This window comes from Centruroides vittatus, unplaced genomic scaffold (assembly GCF_030686945.1).
Source record: "Centruroides vittatus isolate TY-2023 unplaced genomic scaffold, ASM3068694v2 contig_459, whole genome shotgun sequence".
Classification (NCBI taxonomy): Eukaryota; Metazoa; Arthropoda; class Arachnida; order Scorpiones; family Buthidae; genus Centruroides; species Centruroides vittatus.
The window spans coordinates 2,435,027-2,462,604 of record NW_027122255.1 but is presented as its reverse complement, the minus strand read 5'-3'; the positions used below and the strand labels follow the sequence as shown (position 1 = coordinate 2,462,604).

The window sequence follows — 27,578 nt, the reverse complement described above, 5'->3', positions numbered from 1 at the left end:
TAAGTAAACACTGGATAAGCTATGGAATTACAATACATCTACAAGTTTATATTTAAAAAAAAAAAATAATATATATATATATATATATATATTTTTAAGAAAAAATGCTAAGCCCATTACATCCAACAAATATAAAGATTTGATGCAGTTATTGCCTTACATATCTCCTGTGTAGTCTAAATGTTTCAAAACACATACACATAGTGATCTGAAATGAAAAACAATCTAACGTAACTCTCATAAAGGTCTAGTTATACTGTTCATTCAGATACATAACAATAACATTCCATTTCTGAACAGACAAAGATTGTCAAATGGTTTTAAATGCTAGTGTTTATACATTATAGAGCAGCTTTGTTCAGACAAGAAGCTTCTGACATTCTTTGCTAGAATGTTTTGTCTGAAATGTACAGTACATATCTGAAGCTCTCAACAGATTAGTACAAGCATGAACAGAGACAGTAAGATACTATGAATTACATTCAGACAGCTTTTGGCTTGCAGTGGCCAATCTAATCAGAGGTGCAACAGTCTTATCCTGTTTTCTAAAGAAAATTTCTGTTTATTCCAAGAGAACATCAAAATCATACTGATGCATTCTAAAGTACTGGAAAAACTTTTCATCATCATCCACCAGTTCTCTGAAGAGGATCCAGTATTCTCCATGAATCTACCTTTCCTTTATCATTTTATGAACACAATAACAATGATGACATTTTACTTTCTTGTCATCTTTGTCTAATAGTAACACTACTATACATGAATCTTCAAAAGATAAATAGTCAAACATTGTGCAATAGTAAAGGGCTGAAAGTCTGATTGCATTCTTAGTACAAAACTACCTGTATCTGAAAGACAGTGTGAACATATGCCTGATGATTATGTTTGGAATGTTATAGTTATATATCTGAATGGACAGCATAAATTAGGATTTCTAATGTTAGTTTAAGATGAGACAACTCTAATGACTAAGAAAAAAGAAACAAAAAACTTTGATGCAAAGTATATTTCATTTCAAGTATATTAATTCCATCATCAGGAATCAACAAAAGAATCTTTCTTGTTGACTTCTGATGATGGATGCAAGGCCAGAAAATGCTTGCGTTTTCTAGTTTTCACTTCAAGAAAAGTAGTTTGAATTGGGTTTACATTTGAAAAATTTTCTTAACAAGTATGTTTAGAATGAGAATTTACTAATACATATCATCTTAAATAACAGATCTATTTTATATCATCATAATTTTTAAAATTTTATATTAATTTCAAAATATTAAATACTAATAATGAAAATTTCTTCATTTGTCATTTGCTTGTTTTGCAAAACTTAAAGTTTGATTCTACAAATGAGAAAAATCATATAAGTAGTGTATAAAAATGTGTTTAAAATTTATAAATAAATATATTCTAAATAGTTTTGAAAGGGCATTCAAATAATGTGTTTTGATTTGTGATATTAAAAAGATTCAATAAAAAATTAATTAAATTATAAATACATCTACTAAATTAAATGAGTGTACAGTACATTTATAAAAAAAATTACTTATAATTAATCAGGTAATTATAATTTAGAAGAGTTCATTATAAAATGATCTAATAATAATAGTAATATTTGATGAGTTAATTAATTCACATCCTAGATTATAATTTCAAAGAAATTTTATTCAAAAATATAAAAATATTTTAAAATTTAATTTTATATTGTAAAAAAGTTATTTAATTTTATTCAGTTTATTTAAATATCAAATAAACTGATTAAAGATCATATGAACTTTGCATGCATGTTTAATGTTAAAGATAAATAACTCTCACTGGAATTTTAATTTTTGTGCTAGAGTTTGAGATGTTGATATTAGAGCCAAAAACCAAATAAAGGTGAGGTGTAGAGTGTGTGTGTGCTTGTTTTTATTTCCAAGTGTGATTTGGTCACAGAATTTTTTTTAAATATTATAATAAATGTGTTTACTAACAATATATATAAATGTAATACATTTATAATGATTATTTTTACAGAAATATAAAGTATATCAATTGCTTATGTTAAAATTTTTCTGTAAGAGCATGCAATAAATTAATAAATTACATTTTTCTTTCAGATATAATTTTTAATAATTCTTTAATAGACATTTTAATAGACAATTTTAGTAATTTATTGTCTAATTTTTAAAATATTAATAAAATAAAAGAATTTTATGACAAGTCAGTTTTATATTTAATATTTTCTTGATATTTTTTTTATATAAAAATATTTTATTATTTAAAAAGTAAGTGATTGTGTTAAATGTTAAATTTAAAAAATTATATATTTTAATATATTTAAATATGCCTTCATAATGAAGAAACATATTTTATATACAATATAATTTTCAAAATATATTTGTGAATAATTATAATGGTTTTGATTGCTGATAATAAAACAGAAAAAATTTATTTTATTAACTTTCATAGACTTACAGTATATGATATTATATGCAATTGATAAGTAGGAAAAATGTTGTTATTGCTAAATATCAATATAAAGTACGAATATATAAAATGCAGCCAAAAACATCAATTAGATGATGATAAAGTACAAATATTTATGAATGAAAACCATATACAGTAAATTGAGACTGGATTTATATTCACTTTAATAAAGGTGCTCCACAAATATATAGAACCACTCAAAAAATTGGTCTTTTAAGGTCAAAATAATGCACTAATAGATATAAAAACATAATTTTAGGAAACTATTTCTAGGTTGGTGCTGAATTACACGTAAAAAAATCTAACTCATAGCTGACTGCAAAATAGCAAAGAAGTCAATTTACATACTGTCACATAAGTATAGAACTCCCATCTTTCTAGCAAGTTTGAAATGTGAAAGTATTTTTTTCATCATACCTCGTGGGTCCCATTTAACAGACGTTAAGAAAGGTTAAATTGTAGCTTTGAGAAGTACTAGTTTAAGTCGTCAGGCAGTAGCAAACAGCATCTAGCATTTGAAAAAGGTCATTCAGTATTATTTGTCAAATCCTGCAAATTATGGACCAAAGTGTAGAAGTGGATGTCCTTCAAAGTTTACCCTGCAAGACTGCAGATGAATTATTAATGAAGCTTCTAATTCCACAGCGTCCACACAAAATTTGAGATGATTTGGATATTTAAGTACATCATGAAACCATTCGAAGGGTTTTACACAGCAACAACAACATTGTTCAGTCTTGAATGAGAGAGCTCCTGCTCCTAAGCCTGAGCACAAAGCTGCCTGATGCAATTTTGCTAGGGAAAATATGGCCACCAATGGAATAAGGTAAGTTTTTTGTTTTGTTTAGACCTATCATGCTAGCACAAGAAATAACAACCATTTTGTCATATAGATTAAATTTTTTTGTCTGAAAAGATTATTTGGATGGGCCAGATGGTTTTGTGTTCTATTGACGTGATTTGCAAAAACAGCTCAAATACTTTTTGCAAAGGAACTTCAGTGGTGGGAGTGTTATGGTTTGGGGTACTTTTTCTACATTGAGAAAATTGGATTTGGCATTCATTACCTGTTGCATGAACCATACTGACTATCAACAAGTTCTGCAGAACAAATTGCTGCCATACAAACATAGATTCAGAAGAATTCCTTTTATTTTCCAATAGGACAATGCAATCTATCCATGGATCACAAGATACAAAACAGTGGTTTTAAAATAAATGAATTGGCTAGTTCATTCTCCTGATTGCAACCCTATAGAAAACGTTTGGAGATCTTGGTTGACAGAATTTATGACCAAAATCATCAATATGCCAACATTGAACTCTTAAAACAAGCAATTGTCACTGCTTTGCACCCTTGAGGCATCAATCACAAAAAACCTTGTTGATAGCATACCAAATTGCATTTTCAATGTTATCAGTAAAGGACATGTGCAAATATATACAACAAAATAGTCTAATTTAGTAATTTAAGTCTTTTTGCATTCATTTACTAGTTGATTCTATACTTTTGTGGTGCTTAAAATCAGTTTTTTTACAATTTCTGCTGTTTGCTGCAATATAGCAAACTGAGTTTCAACAAATTGTTTTCATAAATCCTGAACAATATAATAAAGATAGCTACATCACATGTGTAATTCCTAACCTTTGTATTGTAAATTTGCAGCGGTTCTATACTTTTGTGGAGCACCTTATGAATAAATTCAAATAAAAAAGCAATATAATTTATTAAAAAAAAAAAAAACTATAAAAATTGTTTCTGATAGATAATTTCTCTCTTCCTATAAGTATGTAGGTATCTTGTAATAATAAGGACATGATTTATTCTTTTATTTATAATTTAACCGGTTCACCATAATCTAAACATTAATCACCATTTTGACTACTTTCATGTTAAAAATATGTTTTTAATATGAAAGTAGTCAAAACAGTGGAAAAATTGTGTGATAGTATCAAAAAAGTGTTTGTGTCTTATTTAGCTTATATGAAAGAAAACTTACTGTGGAGGGAAATGTAATATCCAAAATCCATCAGGATGAAATAAATTGGTTGATTGGCTAGTATTTTTGGAGTCTGTGGATGTGATAATTGGTGTAGCGTAGAAAATAACAGTGTTTGAACTGATTACATATTGAGATATATATTTTATTCAAGCAAATTGAAAGTTTTTGAGCTGCTGAAGAGATTTTTTTAAATAAAATATTATATAAAACAATCATTCAGATTATATTTTATATACAATACTTTATTTGTCCATTTTATATACATTTTAAATATATTCAATATGTTTTGTTTCTATTTAGTGATAAGTTGTTGATTTTCTTTTGTAATTTTTACTCTATCTTGTTAGAAATACGTTTTTAATGTCAACTAATATACTAGCCCACTGAAAATTTCTTTGATTCTTCAATAGATCAGATTGCCCCTGATTCTAGTCATTTTTTTAATGAAGATTAAGATGTAACTAAAAACAATTATACTGTTAGGTTGGATATAGTCTATAATTAAAGTTCATAAATTACATTATTTCTATAGAAAAATTATCTATAAAAATGGGCTTGATAGAAGAAAATTTCAATATGCTGTTATAAAAAAAAATACATTATATTCAACTAGTTGTGACAGGGATGGGGAGTGTTAATAGAAAGATGATGATCCAAAATTTCAAAAATTTTTCTATTTGAAATACTTTTTTTTTTACCAAAATCATTATGTAGAAGTATTTTGATCATTTATCACACAGTAAGTTCCTGCTTATTTAAATTGTTGCACTTTAGTAGAATTTGGAAGTAATATTTTGTTGGATGCAGTGTATATGAAAGGATAATGGCAACAGTTTAACCTTTACAAATACAAATAATGATATACTGATGATTATCTTTACTCTAGGAATTACTTATACAATGTCATCAGACTCCTATGGTAAACAGTGAATTTCATTGTTTTTTTTATTGGCCTATTTTTAAAATCAGTTTTACATTGGCAGTAAATATGAATAAATTAATGTACTGTAGATCCTTTTTACAGAATTGCTTGATTCTAATACCAGGGGTAACAGATCAAGCGTAACATCAGCATAGGGAGTGTCTAAAACTTAGTGACAAAATGTGACAAGTAGGGAGCCTAGTCAAAAAGGACTTAAAATTGTGGCATTATATTTGAATGATTCATTTGCAGGACATATCCAAAGGGAAAATCTTTGAAAAATTTGAGTCACAACCAAGCCTCAAGACAGATGAGTCATCTCTATCCTTGCTGTTTCCTATAAATACTATAAATCCAGAGAGTTTAAGTTTAAGAGACTGATCAAGATGAGATATACTCTCACTAATTAGATCAAGTCTTTTCATTATTTGCAGAGTCATTTCTTGACAGAAATGAACATAAAAGAAATCTCACCTAGTTCGAATACAGAGAGAAGTTGATAAAAGTTATTTCTGCTGCAGGATCTTAATGATTGCCCAAATTCTGCTGAACGTGCGTCCAAAACATTTTTTTTTGGGGGGGGACTCTGAAGAACTCTGGTATTAATTGATTAATCCATCAATATTAAAATCCAATCCATAGTTTGTGCTATTAAATAATCTATATTTGGAGGCATCTTGATTTACCAGTTCCTGGATCTCTCTCTCTCTCTCTCTCTCTGAATAAAAATATCTGGTTGCTGTACTTAGAACAAACATCATGCCAAAATAATGCAATTTGTACAAAAACCTCAAGCTAACTTAAAACCTTGTTCAGAAGAAAAAAATAAAAAGTTAATCTTCTGCCTCCTCCTTCCTGTAATGGTCAAATACTCACAGGAGGTAAAAAACCCACATATGTGATATGAGTTTGCTAAAACCTGACTGGTGTCAGTCATCCTAATGTAATAAAATAGGCTTATTCAACTACTATATATAGTATTGGAGCCCCATATAAATGTTAAATAAATAGTACTTAAAAACACATTGTATTTTTAATAATATAAAATAGTTTCTTCATTATCAAAAATACAGTAGTTTATTTAAAATTATTAAAGAAATCACATTTATTATTTCATTTTATTAAACAGATATAGCCATTATATTTGATAATTAAATATGAAAATATTTTATTGTTCAATATATAGATATATATAAATTGGATATTTTCATTTGTTATCTTATCTTTTTCTTACCTCTTTGATCATTTTGCAAAAAATCTTTTTCTCTTCTTCTCTACTTGAATCATTTCTATTCCCACCTTCCCCTTTTTCATACTTTATCCATATCAGTTTCTGTGATATTTTACATTATATTAAATAAAATATTACTCATAATTTATATCTTACATAAAGAAAATTGTTATAACATCTAAATGCAAATTGATGATGAATTTATATAAAGAATATATTACAGTAATATAATATCTAGTGCAGTTATAATAGCAAAAGATATGTACGGTACAGAACTATTATGATTTGGAGTAGGATATAATAAAAATTATAATTATGATATATTTTTAAATAATTGAAAATGTTTTTGAGCCAGTGGCATAACTAAGAAGTCAGACATCTGCTCACAAGAATTTTGCTGGAGCCCATTCCAAGAATCCTGCAAGAAGTTTTGCTGGATCTGGCATCAGGGCCCCAGTTGGCTGGGGGTCCACCCACACTGCAGACTTTGTGGGCTTGTTATTTATGTCATTGTTTCAAGCATTTAATAAAATGCTTTCTTGAATGAATTTTATAAATGTTTATAGCATTTGTTTAACTATTACTATTATTATTGTAAGTTCAAAAAAATATTGTAAATACTTTTCTCTTTTATCAAAAGAACTTTTAAGATTAAAAACTAAATTCAGTTATCAATTATAAAGGCTATGTTGTAATTTATTCTAAGTAATTCAGAAATCATGTAGTTTTGAATTTAAATTTAAATTTTTTTATATAATTTTATAATTGAATTCATTAAGTAAAAGAAATTTTTTACTTAAATAACATTTGATAATGTTTTAATATTTATTAATGAAATATTTTATATAAAAATATAAAAAAATTATCATTACTGAATTTATTTCATAAAGTGTTTTAATTATATTTAGGTCCAGGATTAGCTTTTATAGCATATCCAAAAGCAGTAACACAAATGCCTTTATCACCCCTATGGGCAGTTCTTTTCTTTTTTATGATATTAATTCTTGGACTTGATAGTCAAGTAAGTAAATATTAGTTATTAAATTCCAAACAGTAGGCCTATTATTATTTTTATTCATAAAAGTAACAAAAGTTTAATTTTATTTACATAATTTTTCTAGTTATTCTATTTTTAGTTTATCAAATAGACTGTATAAATTAAATTTCATAAAATGAAAGAGAGCACTGCTAAATTAAGTTACCAAGCAATTTATTTATAGAAACAATTTCTTTTATTTATAAAAGTTTGAAGATGATGATGATTGATTCTATTTGAAAAAATTATTCATAAACTACATAGGCCAAATTTTTATTTAGTATTTATTGATAAAATAATAATTTATTATAGCAATGTTTATTTTTATACTTAAAGAAACAAATGTTATAAGTGCAGAACAATGTCATCTGTAACAAAAGAATTAATCATGTAAACCAGCAAAACTGATCACTTTCAATAAAGATCAGCTTTTTTTTATTAATCATTAAAATGATTAATAAAAAGAAACTTAATGTAGTCTTCTGCAATAAGTCATAAAGCTTTATTCTGTACTCAGCATCAAATAGAGTTGTGAAGATTAGTTTATGATTAAGATTATTTCAAAAAACAAAAATTAACTAAAAATTATGAAGTATATAGTATCAAGTATTTTATAAATTGTTTTAAATAGTTTTTAATTAAAGCATTTGTTTGAAACGTTAAATCAATTGCTAAATTATTAAACAATATAATTTGTTTTAAAATGATTTCTTAAGAATATCAAATACCATATTTCCTGTAATAACTGCCCACTGGGCAGTTTTTTTATGAGTGAATTATTGGGAGTAAAAACATATTGCCATTATAAAGAGGAAAAATGCATGATTCCAAAAGAAGTAAAATTAAATTAACTAATGTGAAACTTTGTAAATTGGAATATCATGACAAATATATAAAAAATTATTTGAATATACTGAAATCATCTTACTTTTGATAATTTCCAATATCATTAGTCAATAATAATAATCATTAGCCAGTATTCATTTTTTTAACTTCAATATTGGAAAATATTGTATTTGATACAATATCAAACACTCCTAATATACTGATGTATTGTGTATAATTGGTTATTACTAGTATAAGTTAATAACAATACAAGTTAGACATGAGATTATTACAAGAATATTTATGTGGGTAATTATTACAGGAAATACAGTGTATACATTTCAAATAGTTTCAATATATATAATTTTTTTCTAATAACTAATAAATTAAAATTTTGAAGAAAATTATGTTGAATGTATTATTATTTTTATTAGTTGAAATTTGCATAAGATGATATTAGATTAGGAACTTTTTCTAATCTAATTACTATTTGTGCAAACTTTTAGTAACAAAGAAATAAATTATTCCATTAATTTGCTTCAGACATTCAAAGATTTGAAGATATTCATCATATTAATTTTATTTCTTTGTATTCTGTTTCTAGTTTGTGGCTATTGAAGGCTATGTAACAGCTATTGTAGATATGTTTCCTCATATTTTAAGGAAAGGTTATCGTAGAGAATATTTTATTGCAATCACCTGTACTATTTCATATTTAATTGGATTATCAATGGTTACAAATGTAAGAAATATTTATTATTATAAGTTATTTTTATATCATTGTAATTTTCAAAATTATATTGAAATTATTTTAACTTTCAAATTGTTTTCAGAAAAACTCATAATTAATATATTGTAATATTTCTGTATTTTATGTTTAGTGTTTCATCAAAATATTAAAATGAAAAATTAATATAAATTTTATTTTTTTAAATAAAAAATGCTGTGTCTAATGTACTATACACAAATTTATCACAATTATTTACCTGGTTTTCTAACTAGTTAATTCATAAATACCACAAATAATCAATGCAACAACTCTCAAAACTACTATTCCTCAGAGAAAAGGGAGAAATCTTTCAACATGTATAACAAATTAACTACTATATTTTCCTCATAAGTTCAAGAATGATTAATGTTTTATTTCAGACAATATACTTAATGATATTGAGTCATATAAACAAACTCTTGTTAACTTATTTAAAAAGATATAAATTTTTACTAATCAAATACATTTGAAATTAATTTGTCAGTAGGAAACATCAGTGATAAATTGATGATGAGACTTTTTAGTTCTTTTTATAATAAATTTTTAGGCTGATTAAAGACTATAATGTCTTGGAAACTTTTCAGTTTCAAATAATAAAATAATTTTTAAATTTATGATAAAAATATTCAGCAGTGAGTTGCCTAACTTTCCTGGCAACATTTGGTGGCACCATCTGTTATGTTTTATTAAAAAACTTTTAATATTTTTAACTATTATAAAATGGCAAAAAGCTTTATTTTGAGGATACCGATGGGTTTATAAAAAATTTAAATGCTAATAACAAGTAAAATCATCATTAAGTCTGACCCTACTGGAGATACACATAACCCCCTATATCTTCTCACCCCTCAACCACCAAAATTTAATAGCATCAATCTCCTAATAAACAAACCACCATACAAAATTTCAGAAATTTTTGACAAAAAGCACGTGAATTATTAAGCTTCAAAGAGGATGAACAAAATTGTGCCCCCAAGCATCCATACAAACAGAAAAAAACCCTGAATGTTTTGCATTTCTTGACATTTCAAGGTGACGAGTCAAAAAATATAAATATCTTTTGGGGGTCATTTTTTGACCAATTGCCATACTTTCCTCTGTTATATGTAACAGTCGGGAAAGTAAAAATTCAAATGAAATAGAAAGATGAAAATATTTCAATTATTTTAAACCATAAATAAATTAAGTTGTTTTTCAAATAATTTTGACATTACTGACTTCAAATTCAAACAATCACCTTAATGAATTGGGCTATTATTAATATTATTCATTACAGTGATTGTTTGGATTTGATTAATAACATTGGACTTTAAGATGTTTATATATATACTAGCAGATAAGCCTGGCATTGCTCGGGCAAAAAGTAACGACAGCGAAGATTAAGATTATTACAATATTGCCAATCTCATCTTTTTTTCACAGAATGCAAGAATTAGGTTTCCCTGTTTCCAGGCTAATTAGAGAATTTTTAGATGGGTCTGAAAATATGTTCGATTTCCTGCAAAAACGCATCTGCGCCTGTAAATATTGCACGTCGCTGTCGCTTTTTCTTAACACTTCCATTGTTAATCCTTCGGGGACGGTGACCTCGTCTCACACTCCCCTTTCTAACACTGACCTTTCGTGAGTCAAGACCATGTAATCTTTGTGTATTCTTTGTTGTATAACCAGTTACGCGAGTCTAACTAGTTTTTACTAATCTCTCCGAGTCTCTAAACTAGTCTAACAGATACAACAGTTCTTGATACAGTGTAAACAGAGAGGCCTTAAAACTGAAAACAAAAGTCGCAGTCGCTAAGTTTCAAAGTTCAAAAAATGAATCGCCGCGCCTGCGAATGACTCGCTTTGATTTAGAGAAAATTGATGCAGATACACCGAATGTCCATATATATATATATATATATATATATATATATATATATATTACAAACTTATTTCATTAGTAAAAGTGCATAGTTGCAAAATAATTCGGTTTTATTGTTTGGGCTACAAACAGTTCAAATCCGCTACTTTTTAACCTTAGTATAATAGAAGCCAAATTATTCATGGTAAGCCTTAATCCTGTCACTCTCCCCCATGGGGAATTTCATGTGACATTATATAATAGTAGGTATATAAAAACATTGCATTTGAATACGCACGTGCTTGTGTCAAAATTTCAAAGCAATCAGTGAAGAACTTTCGGAAATTTAAGACTTTGAACAAATGAACATTTAATTTTTATTTATATAGATTACCGACTTCTACAAAATATCTATAAAAATATAAATTAGGATTTAAATTTATTATCCATTTTGTAATTAAAATTACAAAAATAAAAATATATATTATGTTCAATAATTCATTTTTTTTTTCAATACAAGGTACAGTCAAACCTGTTTTTATGCGCTCTTTTTATTTGTGCGATTTTTTTAATGCGAATTTTTAATTTGTGCGGTATAGTTGGCGACTAGTCTCGTGCGATTCGTCATGTCTTACGTTGACTTATTATAGCTAAATAAACTTATTATAGCATAAATGCACTTATTATAGTAATATTATTGCTTGAATATGCGAAAAATGAAATAATTTACTTTTTAAGTCAACAAAACACCACCTGGACAAAAATATGTAAAACAGACGATAGACCAGACGATGCAGTCAAGTGCTGACATCTGTTGTCAATAAATTCTATTTCGTATGGTTTTGAGTTATTTTCTATGTGAGACTTTTTTTATGCGGTCCCCGTTGACCGCATAAAAAAAAATATTTTTTAATTGTATCGCGAAAACTATTTTTTACAGCCATTCGTGAAGTTTCGTGAGATTTTTTTAATGCGGCCCCTATCCCCCGCATAAAAACAGGTTTGACTGTAATTTAAGATTTAAAATGTTTTAAAATGGCAAAAATCACATTTTTAAATATTTTATTCCTGTAATAAATTTCCATTTAAAGATATATTAATAAACGAATTTAGGAATTAAATTTGTTTCCATTAAAATAAAGTAAATCATCCAATTATTGAATATAAATTTTGAAATAAATAAATACAACATATATATATTACAATCAATTTGATAGTCTTAATTATAAAATATTATAATTTCAGCTATAGAGAGGTATAATTAATTGCATGAACATCTTAGCATATGAAATAAAAATACTTTCTTCAATTTATTGACTATTAAAGTAATAAATGCACTAAATACTAGATAATAATCAAAACACACAACCAAAAATCCAGCTCATGAAACACAATGATGGAGAAAATGAAAATTTTCAATTGCTTTTAGCAGTCATCTTCAAGTCCAGATAAGTTATTCAAAAGTACTAGAGAAGCTATTGTTTAATGTATATAAATTCTAATAAAGCAGACTTTTGTTGTTATTATTTTATTAGTAATATATTACATCTATTAAAAAACAACAATCCATTATTTATTATTAAAATAAAAATGACTTTCAGTTTTTGGAATGTATGGAGTTCATTATTTTAAATGAAATCAGAATAAAACATTCTTTCTTTCATTTAAGGGAAATACTTATTATTACATTTTGAAAATCTTCTTGTGTTTTAAATATCAGTTTAAAATGTTAAAAATGATTATAGTTTTGTAAATTATATTAACTGATAACTTGTTAATGCATTAATTTTTTTAAATAAATAATATTTATTTTCTAGGGTGGAATTTATGTTTTTCAATTATTTGACTATTACTCAGCGAGTGGTATGACTTTGCTTTGGTTTTGTTTCTTCGAATGTGGAGCTATAGCTTGGGTTTATGGTAAATTGATATTAATTTTAAATGTTATGATAATATTCAGATAACATAAAGCAATTATATAATTGTCAATTCTTAGCTAAATATGTCAATTCTATTGTTATAATTTTAAAAAAGAGGGAAATTTACAAGAAGATATAGTTCAAAAAGTTGATATGAAACTATGTATGTTATAAAATTATAAAAAACAAATATATTAATCTTTTTTTTTATTCCAAAGAACCTTTTTTTTAAGTTAAATGATAAAAAATTTATTTGTTTCAATAGTGAATGAACAATGAATTATCCTACATTGAAGGCTTTGCATTTATTTGGGAAAAATGGATTTTTGCAATCTTTCAGTACTACTTCTGTAGAAAGGGAAGGTACTGTACATTGTAGTTTGCTACAAACTACAATAAAAAAAAAAAAATATTACTTTGGCATAACCTAAATGATACAGTTTGCTACAATTTATTGTAGCAAACTGTATCATTTAGGTTATGCCAAAGTAATATTTTTTTTTTATTAAAAGAAGTAATGGCTGAAGTATGAACATAAAAATTTCAGTCATTAATGAGACAAACTAAATAGTTTTAGACAATGAAATCCTCAATGAACTCTTCATTATTTATGTTAAAATAATAATTATTTATACAATAATAAATATTAATTTATACTGATTGTTTAGAATATTATTTTAATTATAAATATTTTTGTTTTAGGTGTAGAAAGATTTTATGACAATATCGCTGATATGCTTGGATTTAGAATTGGACCCTGGCTACGGATTTGTTGGACTTACATCACTCCAACAGTTACAGGTGTAAGTATAAGGAAATTATTATATACTGAACTTAATTATTTGAATTTAATAAGATTATTTCTATGTTTAGGGCATATTTCTCTTCAGTTTAATCACATTTAAACCAGTAACTTATAATAAAGTTTATGAATATCCATTGTGGGCCACTGGAATTGGATGGGCAATGGCTCTTGCTTCCATGATGTGTCTCCCTGTCTATTTTTTATACAAATTGTTAGTTACACCAGGAACCCTTAGTCAGGTAAGATATATAAAATTTTTAAATACTAAATGTGATAAAGACAAACAATTTAGTAATTGTTATTGTAAAAAGTTAAATGAGATTTTAGGTGGTCATGGTAATAATGGTGTCAAATATTAATAAATTGTTCTTAATTTAAGAAATAAAATTTTATATTTTTAGAGATGGAAAGTTTTGACTACTCCATGTATACCACCAAGATTACTTCCTACTACTGAACAAGTATCTTCAGCACTATTAAAACAATCTGCATTAAATTGTAATGGTATTGATTCAAGTACAATTGTATGAGAATAACACAGTATTATAAATTTAAAAAGATTAGTCCAGTGCATGTATCCCATTATCCCTTTTTCATCAGTAATATTTTTAGATGTTTTTCAGGTACTAAATATTTTAAAATCAATTTTGCAGTATAATTTTATCATAAAGCATGTGTAAATTTTTCATTGATTTGTATTGTATGGGACCACATAGATTGAAAATTTATTTTCCTCTTCCATTAATGTTCTCAAAATTTCGTAAACTGCTTCGAGAACATATTCGATTGGTGCTTCGAATAATAGCTGTATCCACCTTCACTGCTCACCATGTAATGTATAAAGCTTTGTATGTATAATTTCAATCATATAAAATTTTTTTGCGATAGGGACCATGTAAAAAGAATGCAAGTAAAATATGTATTTCTGTTGGTATTTTGGCTATTTGGTAACAGCTTAGTTTTGCAAAATACCATTATTGAGATTTATCCACTTTTATATTATTTTAAAACCTTCCAAACGATCATCAATCAATTTAGACTGTGCCAATATTTTAGTCCGTTGATGTTTTAAACTGTACAAGATATTCTTTGTAGTAAAAATATTTCTTCAGAAAACTGAATGAATTGTGTTATAATATGAGATTATAATAGTTATTAAAATGTGCTGTAGAAGTTAATTTGTACAATAATGAAATCTAAAGAATTTTGATAGTAATTTAAAATTGTGTTTTAAACAAAGTAAAATTATTGTAAATGGTTTAAACTCGGAGAAAATTTTAACAATTATTATAGTCCATATTTATCAAAGGATTAATTTGAAATTTTAATTGTTAAATTATAAAATTTTTGCATGAATATTTTAATAATCTTAAGTTATAAATATAATTGATACCAATACATATACTTATATATAAAAAATAATTAAAACCGAAATTAACTAAAATGTAAAATTTTAGCTTTTACAATGAAAAATTCTGTATTTAGAATTTTAAAAAGTTGAAGATAATCTAAAAAATGATTTTCATTCACTTAACTGTTAGAAGATAACCATTGATTTGTATTTCAATAAACAACAAGGATACTTAGTATAATAAAATTGGGATAATTTAAAGTTTTGTCTGTTTTATTTATCGATTTTATTACACTAAAATAAGTGAAACTGCGTTATTTTTTAACATTGAATAAATATAAAACTTTCACTTTATTACAACAAAATCATACAAAAGTCAAAACATTTAGTTTTAGATTTTTTTTTCTTAAGATGTGTCTATAGATCTGAAAACATTTGGAAATTTTGTATATTTTGCTTCAAAACAATACAATGTTTTATATTTATTAATTTTATTACATTTATTATAAAAAGTTTTGAATATACTTCAACAGAAATTTCATATATACATATTAAATTTCTGTTTGACAATGAACTGGAAAATTCCAGACCAGGAAAGGATAGTTGAAGTTGACATTAGTGAAATACATTTTTTTTCCATATTTGGATATTTACATTGAATCAATTTATACAGTTAGTATGTATGTGTTTGTGTTACATTATATCATTAGTAAAATATAAAAATAAATTAAATAGATACATCCAAATATAAAAAAAATGTCTTTTACTAATGTCAACTTTAACCATCTGGTCTGAAATTTTCTAGTTCACTGTCAAACAGAAATTTTGGGTAATCGCTGTCTATAAATTAAAAAATAAAGCAGACAGTGCCAATAGCAATCCCTCTATTTTGCTGTGCATTAGCAAATCGTTAAGTGACAAATCATGACATTAATGTTGAAAAGTAAGCAAAGTACGTAATTTGCTGTATTTAGTAACATTGGATTTATCAAATGATTTTTACAATCTAATAAATATTACCTACCGTATTTTACGAACTATAAGACGCACTTTTTTCTTTGAAAAATTGCCTCCAAAATTCAGGTGCATCTTATAGTCCGTAGCGTGTTATAGATATTTTTTTTTTTTTTTAAATTGCTTAAAAATTAAGGTGCGTCTTATAGTCCGTAAAATACGGTAAATGGCAGTAATGTTATATTATACAAAACAGGATATAAATAATAGAAAACTGTGATTTAAACTCCAGGTATATGCAGCTTAACAATAATATGCTCCAACAAATATGTTAAGTAAATATCTTAGAGTGTAGCCTACAAGATAAACCTTTTAAAGCAGGGGTGGCAAGCCTAAGGCATGTTAGACTTGGCGCTTATCGGAAAGATTGGTAAAAAGGCAGTTGGACTAGCGTAACCGGTTATGTAACAAAAGAACAAAGAATGCACAAAGATTACACACGGTCTTAACTCACGGAAGGTCAGCGCTGGAAAGGGAAGAGTGAAATGAGGTCACTTTCCCCGAGGGGTCAACAACGCCACCAACCTTTTATTACGTCAGAACGTCTACAAAACATCGCGATCGTTGATTCCAACAAGGCACGCATGCCCAAAGTGGCATGTCACAAAAAAATCATCTGACATGTAACATATCATATGATTTTAGTTTATCATCTTTTTTCAATTATTCTTTCGGTTTATCAGCCACCACCCTTTTTTCAACAGACCCCTCTATATTTATTCTAATTAAGGCATATTAGTTACATTTCTATAAATATTGTTATTTTAAGTTTAAAACTTTGGCATGCCTATGTGAGGACCCTAACGGGGTTCGACTAAAAAGGGACGAAATTGGAGCTTTCCATTGTTTAATGGAAGTTTTTTCTGTGTATTTAAAACAAAGGAAAAGAACGAATTCGAGAAACACGCGACGAGAGAGGAATCAAGTTCTGTCGCGACGATGACCTCTCCCGCGCCCTCCATCGGGTTTCGAATTGGCACCAGGTGACAATGAGAGACCAATGAAGAGGCGATTTGGGGGAGAAAGATTATAAAATCGTCGTTTCAAGGACATTCGGAGTTCTTGGTCTTCGGTGCAGGGTGCTCCGCTACTGGGTTCCGGATAAAGTTTAACAACGAAGTCTGGATCGTCGCTTCGACCTGGTCTCCGACCTCCGCTCCCGACGAGTTGCGACCAGGTACATCCCGCCGCCGAAAGCGTCACAACAAGTCGTGCAGTGTGCCCCGGGGCCGACACCACCCTCCTCACCTTCATCGGAAGTTTAAACGATCGACGGGACTATTGAACTGTTACACGGACTGATCCGCCCGTTGGATTGGTGTTACGCCGAATTAAAAGCATTTTTGTAAGCTCCATTTTTATGTTTATTAAACGGTTTTAGATGGTAACCTGTCTCAGTGATGTCAGTCCATTCCCACAAGTCAGTCTGACCGCTCGACCGCCGTAACTTTCTTTCTCTCCCATCGGCTGGCCTTTACACTGGTGTCAGTAAAGTGGGATCTTTCGGCCCAAGTCACGCTGGTGGGGAAAGGTAGCAGTACCGTCCGCCAGAATCCCGAGGAAGCCGACACAAAATTTACGGGGTGAGAGAGAAACGTGGGTCAGAACATGGCTACTGAGACAGGTGTTCCATCTGCCCCATCGCAAACGCGGGAAGTAGGCGGAGGCTCAATCGCGGCGTTTGGTGGGATGATCCCAACCTTTTCCGGGGAAAGCGGGCGCATCTCCGACTTTTTTGATACGTTGGAAGAGGTAGCCAGCTTAGCGGGATGGACCGCGAGACAGAAATTAGGTATCGCGAAATGCAAACTAGCGGGCGTAGCCAGAGATTTTGCATGGAGGGACATGCAGATGAAAAGCGTTATCGCGTACGACGAGTTTCGACGATTAATGGTGCAGAGGTTTGACCAAGAACCGTATTCGATTCGCGTGCAAAAATTTCACGCTTGCGTCCAGAGACGGGAAGAAAAGGTGCAAGAATTTGCGGTTAGGTTGCAAACTCTAGCCAGCGCGACGACCATCCAACACACGGGAACGACAGAGCAGGAGCGCGCCACCATAAGACAATGTCTGCAGCGGGAGCTAGATGAAAAGCTTCGCGTCCAATTTTTGTACGGACTAAACGAGAAGCATAAAAGAAATGTTATGGCACAAGACCCTCCCACATTCGCAGAAGCATTAAGGATAGCGATTAGGGAGGAAACGATCGAACAGCTAACGGGGAAAAATAGGAATTTGGTTGCGGGCGTAGAGGAAACGCAGGACGATCACGCACTAGAAAGGGAGAACAAAAACGTAAACCAAGAACCCGCGCTGGATGCGAAAATCGAGCAAATTTCGAGGCAACTCGAAGATTTAGGAAAAAAATTTGAGAAGCGCATTTCAAAAGAACCAATAAATAATCCTCGTAAGGAGGCGTACACGCAATTTAGGCAAACACCCCAATCCGCTACTACACCCAATTTTGGAAGGGGAAAAGCGCAGAATTATTCGAGCGGGCAACGCCAACCACGGCCTCCGAACTTTTCTAGACCCCCGGGTGGGCGATCATTTAGGCCCTCTCCCGCGAATTTCTATCCAAGGCCGTTGTGGCAATACCGCGGACCGAACCCTTTTCCACTAACGGGACAAGTAGACCGGGAAAAACCCTTGCCTTTTGTCCATTCATATCAGGTATGGCCGGAATTTAACCAGTGCGATCAGTCGGTGTCTAGGAAACAAACCCCGATAGCACCCTTTCCAAACCCATTGTATTTACAATATACGGGTCGTGCTCCTTTTTATCAGGCCCATTATAGGCAGTTTGGGCAAAATGAAGGGCAAAATTGGGAACAAACGCCTTATTTTCCGGCGCGGTACGATCAGGATTGGCCGGAAGGGAGTTACGCGACGCCGCGAACACCGTTTGGGGCGACCGCCAGCAAATGCCTAGCCTTGCCAAGTTCAGAAGGAAGCGGCGAACAAGCCGATTATCAGAGGGAAGGAAGGCGAGATAGTTCAAAAGGGAATCGCGGCGATAGAGTTATCACGGTTAAAGTTAGAGATCAACCACGCGACTGGGAACGTTTACAGGAGGAAGCGCGCAATACAATCCCATTAGCGGGAGTCGGGAGATCAAAGAGTGAGGATTCTCCGCTGGAATTACCGCCGTGTACCTTGGTCTGCGAAATAGAAAGTAAAAGAACGCGACTAACGATAGATACGGGCGCAGCCGTTACATTAGTATCTAAAACTCTCTTTCCTGATTTGAGCAAAGTGCAGAAAGCGGAAACGAGCGCGGTAGAGTTAATAAGCGTAACAGGGCATGAAATAGAAACAATGGGAAAATATAACATAAAATTTAAAATTGGCAACCTAGCGTTTTCGCACGACTGTTACGTGGTAGACCCTAAAATAACCGAGCCAAATGAGGGAATTTTAGGAAGGGATATAATTGAGAAATATGATATAACCATATCCATTAAAAATGCGAAGCTAATATTCCCAACGGGAGATGAGATAACCTTTTGGGGATTAGCGAGTTTTCACAACAAAGTTAGTAATCCGCGAAGATTAGAAACAAGGGATAATAGACAGAAAGAGAAGAAGCCACATGTTAGGGTCGAGGAAAATGTGACACGATTAGACTATGTTGGCGAAGTTAGGAACAAGTTTAATAAATGTAACAAATATAAAAGACAAAGAAAAGGTAGCCGCGTGCGGATAAGCAAACAGAGAAACAATTTAGAAACTCTAAACCAAAGTTCAGCGGTTAGAAAAAACAAAAGGGAAGATGACGCTCCGAAAGACGTCGTGTTGTTAAACGATTGCGTAATTCCTCCGCGATCGGAAGTCATTGTGGAAGGAAATGTGAGAGGAGAAGTCGTTAACCAGGTAGGAGTAGTAGAACCTTGCACCTTAGACCGAGAAGAAACGTTTATAGCAGGGATCTTAGTGAAAACACAACACCGCGGTAAAATACCGATTAGAATTATGAATGTTGCAACTCAACCTATTAAATTAAATAGAGGAAGTAAAGTAGGCACCTTTTTTAAGGCGGAGGAAGAAACAAAGGAAATGGGCGAACGAAATAATGCATTACGTCCTAAGGGAAAGGAGTTAACTAGAGCTCAAGTAGCAAATTTATTCGATTTAAGCGAAATAGGGAAGGACAAACTGACCCCTCTGCTGGACCTATTGTATAAATACAGACAGGTATTTGCGAGGGATGATTTTGACTTGGGCTATTGCAATTTTGCCGAGCATAAGATAGATACGGGCGATAGTCCTCCACTCTATCGGGCTCCATATCGCATTCCCTATGCGCAGCGAGAAGTTATGGACAAATTAATTGAAGACATGATGGAGAGTGGGGTAGTTGAACCCTCCAGCTCCCCATGGTCATCGCCAGCTTTATTAGTCAAGAAAGCTGATTCGAGCTATCGATTTGTGGTAGATTATAGGCAATTAAATAAAGTGACGAAGGTAGATCCATACCCCTTGCCATTGATTCAGGAATCATTGAGCTTATTGGGCAAGACCAAATATTATTCTACTATGGACACGTTGAGTGGCTATTGGCAACTGCCGCTGAGCCCGGATTCAAAAGAGAAAACGGGGTTCAGTACTCCATCGGGGCATTACCACTTTAATCGCCTCGCGATGGGTTTATGCAACGCAGCGGCCACATTCCAAAGGTGCGCCGATTTGATATTAAGTGGGCTGAAGAACAAAATATGCTTAGTATATATGGATGACATCCTTGTGTTTAGTCCCGACTTCCACTCTCATCTAGAGAGGTTAGAACTAGTCTTCCAAAGATTAGCCGTAGCGGGATTAAAACTTAAGCCTAGGAAATGTCACTTTTTAAAGAGACAGATAAAATTTTTGGGACATGAGGTCTCCGAAGCGGGAATCCGACCGGATTCGGGAAAAATAGAATCTGTTCGAGACTTCCCACGGCCGAGAAATGAGCGAGATGTCCGGGCATTTTTGGGATTGACTGGATACTATCGAAGACATATAGCCCAATACGCGAAAATGTCAAGGCCTCTCTCCGAGCTTTTGAAGAAAGAAACGAAATTCCAATGGCAAGAGGAACAGGAGTCAGCTTTTGAGAGATTGAAGAAAGCGTTGACCTCTGCTCCGCTTCTGCGATCGCCTGACTTTAGTCGACCCTTCATTATAGCAACAGACGCATCCAATGTAGCAATAGGCGCTGTGTTGTCGCAGGAGGACGAAAGCGGCGACCTACCAGTGGCTTACGCGAGCCGCTTGCTCAAGAAAGCCGAGCGAAACTACAGCACGACGGAGAAGGAATGTCTAGCCGTCATCTGGGCCATAAAGTATTTTAGGCCATATTTGTATGGTCGGAAGTTTAAAATTATAACCGATCACCGGCCTCTAAAATGGCTTATCAACGTGAAGGATGAGAGCTCAAGGTTGAGCAGATGGAATCTGGCTCTGCAGGAGTACCAGTTTGAAATAGTTCATCGTCCAGGAAAGGCGCACACCAATGCCGATGCATTGAGTAGGGTGCCGATTTCCTCCATTGACGAGTTACTCCCAATATTCAGCAAGGCCCAGATCAGAGAACAACAGCAAAAAGATCCCTTTTGCATAGAGATTAGACGGAAATTAACCGACCTTTCCACGTCACCAGAACAGAGTCCGAGTCCCGAGAGTAGTGAGTTCTACTTAGATACGGAACAGACGTTGTATCATAGGAAGTCTAACCCTGACAGAAATGAAATATGGGACAGATTGGTTATACCCAGGAACATGGTCGAATATGTCTTGAAGATGTTCCACGACATCCCTAGTTCAGGACACCTGGGGGCGAAGAAACTAAAAAAAAAATTGCACACTCAATTCTACTGGACCGACATGAACAAGGACATAGCTCACTATTGTCAATCATGTCAGGAATGTAGTATGCGAAAGAGACCGCAGCACGGGCATCAGGCACCCTTGCAAATTTTTCCCCGTATTACTAAGGTATTCGAGAGGACGGCTCTTGATATTCAAGGTCCCTTTCCCACTACCCATAACGGCAATAGATATCTACTGGTTTTCGTGGATCATTTCTCACGTTGGGCCGAGGCAGTGCCGTTGCCCGACGTCACAGCCAGGACAGTCGCTAAGGCGTTTGTTACGCACATAATCCTAAGACATTCGGTTCCGAAACAGCTACTAACCGATAGAGGCGCAAATTTCACCTCGAGAATGATGCGCGAGGTTTGTGAGCTTTTGCGAATAGAAAGATTGCTTACTACCGCCTACCACCCCCAATGCAATGGAATGGTAGAGCGTTTGAATAAAACGTTAGTAGATATATTGACACACTACACCGATACAGACCAACGCAACTGGGACGAGATGGTCCCGTTTGCGCTTTTCGCATACAACACCGCCGTGCATTCCAGCACGAATGAAACCCCATTCTATTTAGTATATGGGAGAGATCCGGTTTATCCGTTCGACGTGGTCACTGAACCTAGCAGACCAAGCTATGATGTTAGTGAGAACTATGCGAGCGAGCTAAGGTTGAGGTTGGCTTTGGCTCACCAATTAGCTCAAGAGCACGCGGAAAAGGCCGCGCTGGACAGGAAGGAATACCAGCAGCGCAAAAATAAACCCCATAAGTTTTTAGTTGGAGACCGAGTCTTTGTGACGGAAGTAGTAGTCCCTACTGGGTTGAAAAAGAAACTGGCACCTAGATGGCAGGGACCGTATAGGATTATAGCGGAGACTAGTCCTGTGGACTTTGTTGTCCAACATATCCAAACGGGTAAGAAGTTACACGTTCACGCAAATCGTCTGAAACCTGCTATCGCGAGAATGGAATTTGCGTCTTTATGCACCAGCGAACAAAGGTCAGAAACGATTCAAGGCGAGACTTCGGCTTCGGAACCACAAGCTTCCGAAACAGTAGACCCCTGGGATGAATTTATCCTAACGTCAATACAGCCAGATCAGACAGAGCCCGCGGCAGCGATAGAGAGTAGTCAGCCAACCACCGTGGCACAACCGACACACCGATACGCTTTGCGGAGTCAAGGACCCGCGGACGAGTATCCTTGGGTGTTGCCACGAACCCATAGGCACGGGCAAACGGTGGAACCTCTCCGCAGAAGCGAAGGAGAAGGGGGCGCGTCAACGTCACAAATTCAGGGTCGCGAGCGCCTGCCGCCGCCTACGCCTATCGGCCTATTTACGCGATGTAAATGGTGAGCTCTCCGTAGGGAAGAGGCCACCATACCAAAAACAAAAAAAAAAAAAATGTGAAAAACAATCGCCCGGGTGAACAGAATTGTCGCAAACGAATTTACATCTGTGTAAAATACTCATTGTAGATCCTGAAAGTTCAATGACGAAACGCGTTTTTCAAATTCCAAATTGTCGGAAAACCAAGAATTGTCAAAAAAAAAAAAAAAAAAAAAAAATTGTCACGAACGGAACACTGATGAATTTGTCAAAGATTGAGTGGTTCATATAATCCAATTTAAAGAAAAAAAAAATTTCCCCCAAAATGCATGTGCTTGATGATCACATCTGCCACAGAAAAAAATTCTGACGCACAGAAAACAACGAGGGGAGATGATGAACGATAATAGGAGGAAAACCGAAATTGTCGTCATTGCTTCATGGTTATCTACAAAAGCTCCTTTAGACAGAAACAACGAAAAATACAATTGTCTCTGACGGTGATTTGGAATTGTGATGTTCTGCATCGAAAAAAAGTCGATGACAGGACAATGTCGCCGAAATCAGAAGACGGACATAAAAAGAAAAGGGGAGCTAGAGACGTAGCTGCAGAGAGATGTTTGTGACTTCCGAACATGGTTTGCACGTACGCCGGTACGAAAGCATACCGGAAGCACAAGGAACAGCTTTTGCGCTCAGCTTCTTGTTGTGACAGATGAGACAAATCGAACGGCCGGATGGCCGAGCGGTCAAGGTGGCAGCCTACCGCTCTGGGGGACCCGGGATCGAATCCGAACGGGTCGAATAATCCCCAGGAATTTTTCGGGGCTGGTCCGTTCGGATATGTCGGGCCCCGTCCCTCACCACCCGGTCGCCCCAATGTGGGCCTGCTCGAACGCATAATGGGCTTTCTAAGAAGAGAGCTCTTGTGCCCACAGGGCGAAAGAGTTAGAAAAAAAAAAAAAAATATGAAGAAGCACAGATTGAAGATGAGCAAATCATCTCTTGAATCACTGTTCGTGGTCCTAAACGGCAGAATTGGACAGGAACACGAATGCAGTCGGTATTTGCCTCTTTTTGGCTTTTTAGGAGATTTAGAATCGGATTTTAAGATTTATATAAATCGCTCAATCTACAGAGAAAAACAGAAATGTTTAAAAACAAAAAAAAAAAAAAAAAAAAATCGGGAGTTCCGGTTAGAGAAAAAAAATGCTGTTTCAATAGGAAACCGAACTTTTATTCAATGTTACGCGACACCTCCTACAACTCGATAGCCACGCGAGAGCTATCAGTTCAATGTCGGATGCCCAGTGAAGTTCAAAACGGTATCCGCTCGCGAGGCCAAAAGCCAGTGGTTAAAATGTCGCATCCGGTGGCGACATTTTAAACGAAAGGGGGGTGCCCTGTGAGGACCCGAACGGGGTTCGACTAAAAAGGGACGAAATTGGAGCTTTCCATTGTTTAATGGAAGTTTTTTTCTGTGTATTTAAAACAAAGGAAAAGAACGAATTCGAGAAACACGCGACGAGAGAGGAATCAAGTTCTGTCGCGACGATGACCTCTCCCGCGCCCTCCATCGGGTTTCGAATTGGCACCAGGTGACAATGAGAGACCAATGAAGAGGCGATTTGGGAGAGAAAGATGATAAAATCGTCGTTTCAAGGACATTCGGAGTTCTTGGTCTTCGGTGCAGGGTGCTCCGCTACTGGGTTCCGGATAAAGTTTAACAACGAAGTCTGGATCGTCGCTTCGACCTGGTCTCCGACCTCCGCTCCCGACGAGTTGCGACCAGGTACATCCCGCCGCCGAAAGCGTCACAACAAGTCGTGCAGTGTGCCCCGGGGCCGACACCACCCTCCTCACCTTCATCGGAAGTTTAAACGATCGACGGGACTATTGAACTGTTACACGGACTGATCCGCCCATTGGATTGGTGTTACGCCGAATTAAAAGCATTTTTGTAAGCTCCATTTTTATGTTTATTAAACGGTTTTAGATGGTAACCTGTCTCAGTGATGTCAGTCCATTCCCACAAGTCAGTCTGATCGCTCGACCGCCCGTAACTTTCTTTCTCTCCCATCGCTGGCCTTTACACCTAAATATTTTTAAAGAAATATGTATAACTAGGCTAGGCCTATATGGCAGGCAGACTAAAAAGTTCTCCACCCATTATAGGGTAGATGTACCAGTTTTGGCCAGTGTAGTATCAGTTCTGGCCAGAAAACGAATTTAACTTAAAACTATAATCACCACATATTCAAATCTGTCCAATGAAACAAACTTTTATTGTTAACTGTTCACACAGTTAACAATAAAAGTTTGTTTCATTTGTGAACTGTGTGAACAGTTAACAATAAAAGTTTGTTTCATTGGACAGATTTGAATATGTGGTGATTATATTTTTAAGTTAAATTTGTTTTCTGGCCAGAACTGGTACACTGGCCAAAACTGGTACATCTACCCTATAGTATAGTCTACTACTCATTAAGTGACCAACTGTCCTCCTTTTGTAAGTTCTGTCCTCCCTCGAAAAAGTGTCCTCCTACATGTCCTTTTTGATATTTGAAGACTAATCTGTAAATCTCCATATTCGATTGATGCCGAGTTGATCCATTGCATGTAATGTGATGTGATGTGTTTGTATTTGACATGACGGTTCATCAAGGCTTGGTACAGTGCAGCAAGACACTTGTGCTCTGCACAGGGAGTGCGCTGCATGCAAGTAGCTTTGTTTACTTCTTACCAAAACATAACACGGCACATACACATGCAGTAGAGATTATTATAGTGTATTATTGTTGCAATGAATAAAATGTTTCTTTTATTTACAATATTTTTTCGTTCAATTTATTTCTGTCCTTTTCATTGTAAAAAAGTTGGTCACCTTACTACTCATATAGACTATCACTTTTTTCCCCTATTGTGTTAAGTTAATGTGACATAGGTGTCACACATATCAATGTGGTTCTAAACAAGTTCGAAGGATAGCTTACTTTAAAATAATGGAAAAACAAAAACATTATTTAGGAAGGTTAACAATGGTTCAATTAAAAGGAGGAATTAAAAAAATACAATACCAAATTAGCTGACAGGAAAGCCAATTTAATAGAAGTTAAAATAATCTACATCTACATTTTTATCATTATTTATTAAATTTAAACATTTATAATTTCAAGTCCTTATGACTATTACATGATAAGGTAACTTACCAATAGTTGAAATTAAAAATTATATGAAAGCATTATCTATAAATGCCCATGCTCACATTTTACCTAGCCTTTCCATTATGCAGCGAGCAGCGGTGATGACATGTCGATACTAGAGCATCCCTGCAGTAGAATCCGCAGGTTCGGCTATATTTGGTGTTATAAATGGCCGCCTGAGAAAAGAATTAGATAAAAACTTTGGCTTGTTGCACCTAGAAATTTGCGCGTACAAAGAGAGGGAAATGTAGATCTCTATCTTGTTATGAGCCTTGCTTAACTCTCGATGGCACAAAAAAGGCTATTTCAGTACCCATGAAAAACATTAAAAACATCTTTTGTGGATGTTCTATAGAGGACCCAAAAGGATTAAGAAATTCGAAGTCCATCCCGAGCAGGAGTTTCCACCAACTCGGTTCCTCTGGTGGAAAATAGGCACGTTCAGTGTCTGCCCCAGATGACGTATAAACGCGTGGATACAGCAAATAAAATGTTTTTCGGTAAGAGAGTGAAATGGTTAAAAATAAATTAACGTAACGAAAAACTCACCGGCCACGACCGAACTGCAAATTCTGAACGTCGAAGGTATCATTTCCGGATTTCGTCTTGAGACCGCAAACTGAAAAGAAAAAAGGAATTACATTGTGTTTTCTAATCCTCTTCTTCCTACAAATTACTTAAATTAGAGAAACATCAATTGGAAGAAGCCTTTCATTTTAAATTAAAGAAGAAAGCGAATCTCTGGAGGAGCAACTTCTCTCGTACCCTCACTGTGGCTGCCGTCTACCGAAAGTAGTCTACGATGGCTCCTTTTAAAACGATAGATATAATTTTTATAAAGCAATAGTATTTAATATCAACATTATAAAAAAATATGTAACATTAATAAGATCAGGGCCCGCTCTAAAGGCGGGCAACCTGGACATTTGTCCGAGGCGCCAAAGTTTAGGGGCGCTATTTTGGCTGTGTGAGAAAAATATCGATGTGTTAAATACTCAATTAATTATAG

General features: G+C 33.3%; 1 protein-coding gene and 1 long non-coding RNA gene across 2 annotated transcripts in view; one reads left to right on the top strand and one right to left on the bottom strand.

Annotated features, from left to right (window-relative positions):
- The window catches only part of LOC136977469 (sodium- and chloride-dependent GABA transporter 2-like), an 87,753-nt gene extending 72,325 nt beyond the window's left edge, over positions 1 to 15,428 (top strand). Inside the window, exons 8-13 of the mRNA XM_067272963.1 lie at positions 7,528 to 7,640; positions 9,085 to 9,222; positions 12,910 to 13,012; positions 13,714 to 13,814; positions 13,885 to 14,055; positions 14,218 to 15,428. Of these exons, the coding sequence (XP_067129064.1) occupies positions 7,528 to 7,640; positions 9,085 to 9,222; positions 12,910 to 13,012; positions 13,714 to 13,814; positions 13,885 to 14,055; positions 14,218 to 14,346 (755 nt within the window). The 3' untranslated portion in view covers positions 14,347 to 15,428. The remainder of the gene's footprint in view (positions 1 to 7,527; positions 7,641 to 9,084; positions 9,223 to 12,909; positions 13,013 to 13,713; positions 13,815 to 13,884; positions 14,056 to 14,217) is intronic.
- On the bottom strand, positions 122 to 27,189 carry LOC136977473 (uncharacterized). Its single transcript, XR_010881095.1, has 3 exons — positions 27,119 to 27,189; positions 6,623 to 6,721; positions 122 to 208 (listed from the first exon to the last, which is right to left on the bottom strand). It is a non-coding gene; the product is annotated as an uncharacterized lncRNA (long non-coding RNA).
- Between the last annotated feature and the right edge of the window lie 389 nt (positions 27,190 to 27,578).